Source organism: Westerdykella ornata (assembly GCF_010094085.1).
Source record: "Westerdykella ornata strain CBS 379.55 unplaced genomic scaffold EI97scaffold_6, whole genome shotgun sequence".
In the NCBI taxonomy this organism is placed as follows: Eukaryota; Fungi; Ascomycota; class Dothideomycetes; order Pleosporales; family Sporormiaceae; genus Westerdykella; species Westerdykella ornata.
In genome coordinates this window covers 160,849-169,690 of record NW_022986856.1, presented here as the reverse complement: position 1 = coordinate 169,690, position 8,842 = coordinate 160,849, and the positions used below count along the sequence as shown (strand labels likewise).

General features: G+C 50.1%; 3 protein-coding genes across 3 annotated transcripts; 1 reads left to right on the top strand and 2 right to left on the bottom strand.

Moving 5' to 3' along the window:
* Positions 1-810: 810 nt before the first annotated feature.
* Positions 811-1,978, bottom strand: EI97DRAFT_449213 (uncharacterized protein; the record flags this gene model as incomplete). Its single annotated transcript, XM_033800205.1, has 3 exons — positions 811-1,328; positions 1,377-1,746; positions 1,802-1,978. The coding sequence occupies 3 exons, from the start codon at positions 1,976-1,978 to the stop codon at positions 811-813; spliced, it is 1,065 nt and encodes a 354-aa protein (XP_033655305.1).
* Positions 1,979-4,314: 2,336 nt separating this feature from the next.
* EI97DRAFT_272558 (flavin-binding monooxygenase-like protein-like protein) lies at positions 4,315-6,452 on the top strand. The gene is made up of 3 exons (XM_033794297.1): positions 4,315-4,451; positions 4,611-5,529; positions 5,583-6,452. Exons 1-3 carry the CDS (start codon positions 4,412-4,414, stop codon positions 6,400-6,402), a joined length of 1,779 nt encoding a protein of 592 aa, XP_033655304.1. The 5' UTR covers positions 4,315-4,411; the 3' UTR covers positions 6,403-6,452.
* EI97DRAFT_272547 (sugar transporter) lies at positions 6,452-8,320 on the bottom strand. The gene is made up of 4 exons (XM_033794296.1): positions 8,010-8,320; positions 6,946-7,957; positions 6,860-6,892; positions 6,452-6,814 (listed from the first exon to the last, which is right to left on the bottom strand). Exons 1-4 carry the CDS (start codon positions 8,197-8,199, stop codon positions 6,502-6,504), a joined length of 1,548 nt encoding a protein of 515 aa, XP_033655303.1. The 5' UTR covers positions 8,200-8,320; the 3' UTR covers positions 6,452-6,501.
* Between the last annotated feature and the right edge of the window lie 522 nt (positions 8,321-8,842).

Sequence of the window (8,842 nt, the reverse complement as noted above, 5' to 3'; positions counted from 1 at the left end):
GGGGGGGGGGGGGTGTGGGTGCATATGTAATAGACTTGAAAAACGAAGACAGGAGTACTTGTATATACTGCATACCTATGTAATTCCCATGACTAGCATTCTCAACCATTTCTCATAGATAATAGATCCTATATACAGACGACCACGGTTCCTGCTGCCTGAAAAGTATATTTAGGCTCCAGAATTCTGTAACAGAGAGCATTATGTTAGAGGGCTGCTGCGGGGGTCTCCGCTCTGAACATTCGAAGCTCGCTCCAACAGTTACCTGCACGGATGTGACAACACGCAACACAATTCTACTGCACAGAGACGCTGGCGCACTGTTGGTGATTAGCTCTCCTGTTACTGAAGAGGTTGCGTTCACCGTTACAGCGGCTTTGAGCGGCGTTCAGCTGGCGCAAATGAGGACGGGCTTTGAGCTGTGCTCAATGCAGCCCCTATCACCTGCAAGGAACGAGTCAGAAGAACCTTGATGACTATTTAGTTTCGTGCTCTGCTCCGTACAGCAGCATGAATGCACCGCACCACATTACAAGGCCAATGACCGCATTTCTCATATCCGCAAAATGCGGGTAGTTGTATTGCCATGTGAAGCGATGTCCACTGGACATGAAGCAAGGGAATACCATGGCTAGAATGCCTTGGAGAAAGAAACGGCAGCTCGTTTCCACGGCCCTGCAGAAGATATTTTACAATATGGAATCATATCAAACCCAGAATGAACCCTCATGATGCCAGAACGAAGGAACCCAAGCTGCGCCTATCCAACCAGTTCGCTCGGAACGCAGGCAATAACATGAACATAAACGCTTATACAACTTCCCTTTTCTCTTTCCTCTCGTGCGATCTATCGCGGGTATTCGAGCCTGAGCTGCTCGGCTTCACGCTGACGTAGTCCATGTGGACGCTATCTTTCAACGAAGGGAAAGATCCGTCCCTGTCGCTCCTCTGTTCTCCTTGACGTGACGGTTCATCAAATGTGATCGCCGTGTTGACGAAACTGGGACGGCTCAACTGGCGCGTCTGAAGAACTCCTAGCTTCTTCAGAAGATTCTGAACGGGTGCCTTGAGACATGGTAGAGAGGAGGCAATGATGCCGACGACTTCTTCGAGCTTTGCGTACATGGAGGGTGGGATGGTGGCCTGCATCGGGTCTCCCGTCCCGAAGTTCTTGAACGTGGTCATCTTCGCGGCGGCGACGGCTGTGGCGAGGAGACCTAGCGCCATGAGGAGGCTGATGAGGACTTTCTCGTTTCGGGGCCGGTTGAGTGTGCGGATGAGTTTGATGGGCATAAGGGAGAGAATGAGGTCCATGATGACGTAGACTCCTGTTTAGTTTAGGACAATCCCAAAAAGTGGAGCGGGTGTCAACATACCCGCAATAGTCCAGCCGTAATTGATGATGGCTTGAAGATTCCAGCATTTAACGTCTTTCACGTGCTCCCAATTCGAGGAAATTGGCTTGCATTGACCGAACTGGATCACAACCCATGAAGAGGAGATTGCCACCTGTAATCCCATGAGGATGTATAACGTGTATCTCCACCAGAGGTCCGTCCCGAAACGGAGGAGCGAGCAGGCGACCGAAAGTCTAACAAAGCAGAGTGTGAAGATCCAGGTTGTCTGGAGAGCGAATTGCAGTTTCATGGTTGTTTTATAGTCCGCTTCCGAGAGCGTCATGAAAGGTCGTCCCCATCCGTGTGATATCGCGGCATATGCAAGACAGGCATTGATAAGGGAGAGTGGCTTATTGCCTGTCAGCGACGTGGTTTTGTTGAGTCCTCTAACACTTAGATCGTACCTCTGCAACCACGATGAACCAGTCATCTAGGTACAGTCTCTTCGTCCTCGTAAGACGCGTATAGAATCGCACAATGCAAAGAATAAGTGCAATGACAAGCAAGATAGTGACAGGGATGACGTAAAGATTGGAATTGTTCGAGTTTGGCTCCACAGAGACGGGAGTCGATTGCGACATGCTTCCGCTGGGTTGGTCGCTTGATCTTAGCTACCAAGATGACTGTCCCTGCAACAGAACCAAACAAAGAAACGAATTGAGAAGATGCGTTGAGAAAGTCTCAGCTGGAAGAACTGAAACTTCCGTCAACCGGCTCCAGGCCAGTGTTATAACGACGAGATACCAGCGCAGCTGAGACGGCGACTTCCATCACGCAAAGGTTTGTGGTTTCTCGGAGGAGGAATAGAGTTCGAGGCGTTACGGATACTCCGACCGAAATGCGCGGTTCGCAATGCGCCGAAAGTTTGTGCATCTCTCGCGTGCCACTGTGGATTCCCCATGTGGAGTTGAGGTTTTGGCGACGGAAACTAGGCCAATGGAAAGGGGTGATGCCTGTTCCCAGGAGTGGTGGCGCGCATTATTCGAACACACCTTTCCGGATGAATGGTTCAGCTCACAATTAAAGCCCGCGGGGAAGGGGAAGTGACGGCAACCGGGCACGCTTGACCAGGCAGTGCGTTGTCTTGACTCGCCTTGATGTTTGGCGATTGCGGAATGGCGAGCGTTCCTATTGAGAGGTCGAATTGGGGATAGATATAAAGGGCTGTGGTACTTCGTACCGCCTTAAAAAACATATTCATTCATTCAATTAGCGACTCACCCCAACTTCATTTGGAATTCTTGCCCTGTGGGAAGTCAAAAACCTCATGGTCTCGACGAAAATCAATTCGGGTTCGGAGACCCTGCCGGCGTGGCTTGACCAACCTTAAATCGATGTTCTCGGCTAAGTCAAACTTTAGCTGAGGTCTCCAAAGCGGGTCGTACCCGCCTCGACCCCCGCATGCGTGGGCCCCGGATCTCCGCAATGAGATCTTCGCGCCAGACTTCCGTGTTCTGGCTTTCTTCTGGTGCTGTGGAGAATCGGACCTCCGATGCTCAATCATTGGACTGCCTGGAAAAAGACGTCCCGCAACTTTGTTCTGTAAGGTTCTCGGCAGACTCACATGCCGCCCGAAGCTCAAATGTTGTGAGAGGTTTTGAACGCCGATCATGTGTGCCATAATGAGGCTGGAATTTTATGTATGTGTTGACAGAGAGCACCTCTCGCCAATAATATGCCATAGTTCGTTGTATACCCTGAAATAGTGCGCATATGGTTCAATGCTGCCCCAGGGAGACATCGCGGGTTCAAACTCACTTTCCAATGGGCTAGACCGTGTTTAGTGGTCAGATATCCTTTGGGAGCGACAACAGGTTTCCCTTATTGGAATCGTTTTTGTCAGTTGAGCTACTGCTTAGCGCTGTGTGTTGACCAAAGTCGCCTCAACCTCAGACCCAAGAGAAAAGCCATGGATGTGCAAAGCAGATACGACCATGCAATATCGCACTTTCCCGAGAACGCCTAACAAGTCTTCTCCGCAACAGGTTGCCAGTACACAGACGCCTCTAGATAAGTCGACTAGAGTTCAGCGCAAGCTCTTTTTTTCAAGTCTCATTCCCAGAAACCATTCAGACTCTTTCACAGGAATGGTTAACGCTGCAGCTTCTGACATTATATCAACGGAATCTAGGAAAGCAAGCCGTTGGTTCCGGAAAGGCGATCACTGACATCGCGGAAAGATGGGAGCCTTCTTGTAGAGACTTTCTGCTCATCTACTTCTAATCTTGCGCGGTAAATCCGCACAACAGCACGTTGACGGCAGCGATAACCAGAACTACTTCACTGCTTCAGCCAACTTAGTCTTTATGCCTCCCGGAGATTGGAATGTACCCTCTATTGCTCGTCACTGAAGACCTGTAGGGCGAATTGCTTTCATAAAGCTTCTTGCAAGGCCAGGACTCACAATGCCCTACATTTCATGTTTGCTAACGCGGTTATAACCCACAGAAGCAACTTTACATCCTAACAAGCCACGGGTAAAAAGGACATTGTCTAGTCTCCCCTATAGCTCTAAAATTGGTCAAAAATTACGTTGTAACTTGCTCGAAGAGTCGCAGCAGGTCTAGGTCCCGCTTAGGGTCCTTGGAGGATTTCTTGAACGGAATGAAAGTTGTTGGGGCTGTTGCTGTGAAAACATGCAAGGCATGGGATGTTCTTAGGCCGCTCAATGCCGATATTATGAAATAGGCGGACCGTTCTACTGCATTTGTTGCGATAAGTATGGATAAGTACGGAGTATGGTTGCTGATCATGACACATAACCGTGTCAAGTTACATCGGCAATATTCGTTTTATCTGAAGCCAAACGCTAAACTCAATGCGGGTTGGGACCATTCTCTTTCCCCAATATCTACTAGTCCTATGAACACCCTGCAAGGAGAAAAAAAAAGTCTTATATTAATACCGTCCTGTGAAACCTGGCTCTTGGGTCCCAGCATATTCATGCCAGTTTTCGAATGCACATTACTCAAGTTCGACTGACCCCCCCATAACCACAAGGCTATTACGAAGCAATGGAAGACGAACAATGTGATATTGTGGTGGTAGGCGCGGGTGAGTATCGCGCTTTCACTTGCTCTCAGGTTGTCAAAGAAGCCGCGCGGTGACTGGAAGTAGTTTAAATCTATGTGATTCCTGGACATTCCTTCTTGCATCGGGTCTACCGCATGGTAAAGTTTGGATTGGTGATAGAAGCTCATTGAACCGGCGCAGGCATTTATGGCATAACAGCGGCTGCTGTTTACCACAGACTCCATCCAGGGGCCAGGTTGGTTTTGTTGGAAGCTTCTCAAGCAATTGGTGGCCCATGGGCTCCACATCGAATCTTCCCCGGGCTACGAACCAATAACCTATGGGGCACCTATGAAATCCCAGATTTTCCAATGGACGAGGAAAGATTCGGCGTCAAGAAGGGGGAGCACATTCCGGCCGACAAAGTGCACCAGTATCTCGAGGCTCTAGTTAAAGAGAGCGATCTGACATCCTCCGTTCGCCTGAACACTAAAGTGCAGACAGCTGAAAAGAGTGGGCGAGATTGGATTCTGCACTGCAAGTCGATTTCTGGAAGCGGAGAGCGACTATACAAGATACATACGCCCAAACTCATACTCTCCACAGGGTTGTCAAATCGCCCGTCGATGCCCACGTTTCCAACGGCAGGATCTTTTGAACCTCTTGTTATTCACTCGGACAGCTTTGCAACTCACTTTAACGACATTGTCAAGCCGTCCACCTCCACGCTGATCATAGGCGGTGGAAAGTCCGCATGGGACATAGCATATGCCTGTGCGACACAACCTAACTCTACGGCGACCATGTTGATCCGACCCAGTGGAAAGGGTCCCATCTGGATGTCGCCTCCTTACGTGACGCCTCTGAAACTGTGGCTTGAAAAGCTCGTGTTTACACGTTTTGTTGGGCTTATGTCTCCATGTCCATGGGCCTCTGATTCTGGGTTCGAAGGTATTGCACGCCGATTTCTGCATCGAACGTGGTTCGGGAGGAAGATTGTGGCTGCATTTTGGAATGTGCTGGGGGAAGACGTTGTGTGTCTAAATAAATACAACGAACATCCGGAAACGAAGAAGCTGAGGCCTTGGCGTGACGCCTTCGAAGTTGGAACTGCATTAAGGTGAGTGATATGACGGTATACGGACATTTGATTGCAACTGACTGGTCGTGCAGCATTCTCAATTACCCAACGAACTTCTTCGACCTGGTGAGAGACGCGAAAATCAAAGTCATCATTGGCGAAGTGCAGGGTTTCGAGAAGTCCACGGAAGTGCGATTGACGACTGGTGAAGCCCTGGACGTCAATGCAGTGGTCTGCGCCACAGGTTGGGAGACAAACCCTTCTATTGAATTCATACCATCTAGCATTAAGGAAACACTGGGCCTTCCATCAGCAGGCAAACCCGCGGATCCAAAAGAGAAGGCGCTGATTAAGCAGGTAGAAGAGGAATTGTACAACCGTTACCCTATCCTAAAACAAAGAGACTCGAGTAAGAAACATCATCCAGACCCTGCGCAGCGCCAATCGACCCGAGACCTAGGCGAAGGGAGTGACGAGCAACCTTACCGCCTTTTCCGTTTTATGGTTCCCCCGTCAGATATTCAGGACCGCTCAATCGGTTTTGTTGGGGCAATGATGACGCTTGGAACTGCGCCATGCGCCTATATTCAAGCACTCTGGCTCGCTGCCTACTTTGACGGGACACTCCCACTCCCTACCTCCAAATCACCCTCCGAGATCAAGTATGACACATACCTCGAGACCCAGTATTGCGCACTTCGGCACGCAATGGGATACGGAAACAAATTCCCTGACTTGGTTTTCGACTCCCTGCCCTACTTTGACGTCCTTCTCCGTGATCTGGGCTTTGAGGGAAAACGAAAGGGGAGATTTACAACCGAGTACTTCGGAAGTTATGGACCTGAAGATTATCGCGGTCTTGTCGATGAGTGGCAAAAGCGGATAACAGAGCAGAAGAAGAAAGCAGACTAGGGTGGACGATGCGTCACTTCAACAGTGTGAAAAGCGGATAGGCAACCAGGCACTGGGAGCCGGCTTCTTCAGTTACCTCAGTTTCGTATTGTCGGATCTTCATATCTGATACGTGGCGAATTCCCGGGTTGGCACGTCGCGCTCAAACATGATGTCCAACTCCTCATACGTTCGTCCCTTCATCTCTGGAACGCGATAATAACACCATATCAGACATGGTAAGGAAAGCCCTCCAAAAAAGAAGCCGAGTTTTCCTCGGAGATTTGCTTGATCGGGAGCAATCATGTACGGGATCGCGACAGTCATGATGATTCCGACAATCGCTTGCACTGCTGTCGCCACTGCGATGGTTTTGGAGCGGACTCGCGTGGCGCTCACTTCGCAAAAGATGGCATAGGCTACTGGCCCGACGCTGGAAACCGTTAATACGAGATCTAGTTTCTATCGAATAGCTTACCTCCAATCAAAAGTGAAGTTCCATAACAGAAGCCTGCGAGCATTAGCATCGGGAAGTTGGAGAAGACTGTGACAGGGGATGCTTACAATGCTGATTGCGCCCACATCGCACCTTTCGCAGGGACGACATCCAGTATTCCCACAAGAAACATGATGATGGTCAGAATGGTCAATCCAGTATTGTAGAGTGGCCGGCGCCCGAATCTTTGCATCAGGTACCAGGAGAGCAGAACGCTGACCCAACCAACGGCCATGAAGCCGATTCCCATGTTGTAAGCCTGCTCTGTATTAAGACCTGCTAGGCTGAAGAAGTAGGTGCCGTAGTTGATCAGATATATGCCGCAAAGCACCTGTGTGGTGTACACCCCAATGGCCACTTCCGTTCGACGCCAGTTGACTTTCCTGAATACATCCATGTATGTGCTACCTGCCTCCATTTGGGTTTCCAACTGGTCAGTCTCGATTATCTGAGCGAGAATTGCCTTGACATTGACTTGTTTGCTCGAGAGGCGGCGCAGTGACCGTTCTGCATCCTCCAACCTGCCTTGTCGCGCCAGCCACCACGGACTCTCCGGGGCAAAAAACATGCCCGGAATAATTATCAGAATCCAGAACCATTGGAGTGCAAATGGGATCGAATAGGCCCAGTGACTGTCTATGTCTTTTGTCGCTGCAGTGACACCGTTGCCCAGCAGTTGGCCTGTGACGAAGCATAGGTTGACATATGAGGTTGCTACACTCCTCATCGACAGTGGTGTTACCTCCGATGCGTATGCGGGTGCAATAACAACGAAACACCCGAGGACGAGCCCAGCGAGTAGCTCACCCGCGAGAAGAACCTTGAGCGATCGCGCAAAGAATTGGAAGAAAACGAGGCCTGCAACGGCGATGACGCAGACGTTGAATGTCCGTTTTCTGCCATACCATTCCATGGGATATCCTGCTGCTAAGGCGCCCACTACTTGCCCGATTGGATTGCCCATTCCCAGCGCCGTTTGCCATGTTGCGCTTATAGTATAGCCGTCTTCGAAGGGGTAGCCAAAGTCCCTCTGAAAAGCGGGCATGGCGTAGAGGTTTCCAAGAAGTTGCGGATCGAAGGCTGACAGCGAATTAGGAAGGTGCTCGGATAATACCCCTGCTGTTGCACTCACAGAGCATTATGACTCCCAAGCTGAAGTACATTGACCACCCAATCGCTTTCGGGTAGCATTTCAGTGCTTCGCTGAATGTGAGGGCGTGCTCACGTTCGACCGCCTCTTTCACCACATCTGTGTTATCTTGCTGCGTCAACACCTTTTGCACCTCGACAGGTGCTTCCTTGTCCTTGCTATCGGAAGCCATTGGGGCACGAAGAATGCGTCGGCGCGCAAAGCGACCTCAAAAACCCCAGGGAAGAGTGAAAACAGGTCTGCAACAGACTGACGGAGTTGACAAGTCCATGTGATGCTGTAGCTCTTATCATCAGTCTGCGCGACCTTAGATATATGCATGAGGATACGGGATCGTATCCCGGATAAGCTGGCATATTCTTTGCGTAGTACGAGTAGACCCTTGCGTAGATCTTCTAAAAGATATTGGCTTGCCTAGATCCAGATTGCAACTTGTGGATTCTGCCACAGTGTCTCTTGATCACTTCCCCACCCACATTCGGATGTACTGTGTATGCACTTGTGGCTCTCGAATCCAGCGACCGCAATTCGAAAACCAAGCGTAGCTCTCGAGATAACTACGGACGACTTATTGCACAGCTGATTGCACGGCTGAATTTCTTGCACCATCAACACCGCAAGCTGGTTCTGTGCCCGGCTACTTATCTACCCCTCAATGATGCGGAAGGATGCACATGTGCCGCTCAGCGGGAGCCAATGACAATCAACACTCATAGTATACCGGATGCAGATCAATAAGGCAGTGCAACGTCTGGGGGCCCCGTCTACAGGGTCAATTAATAAACCTGCCACGAATGGAGTAAGCCTTCCGCTTG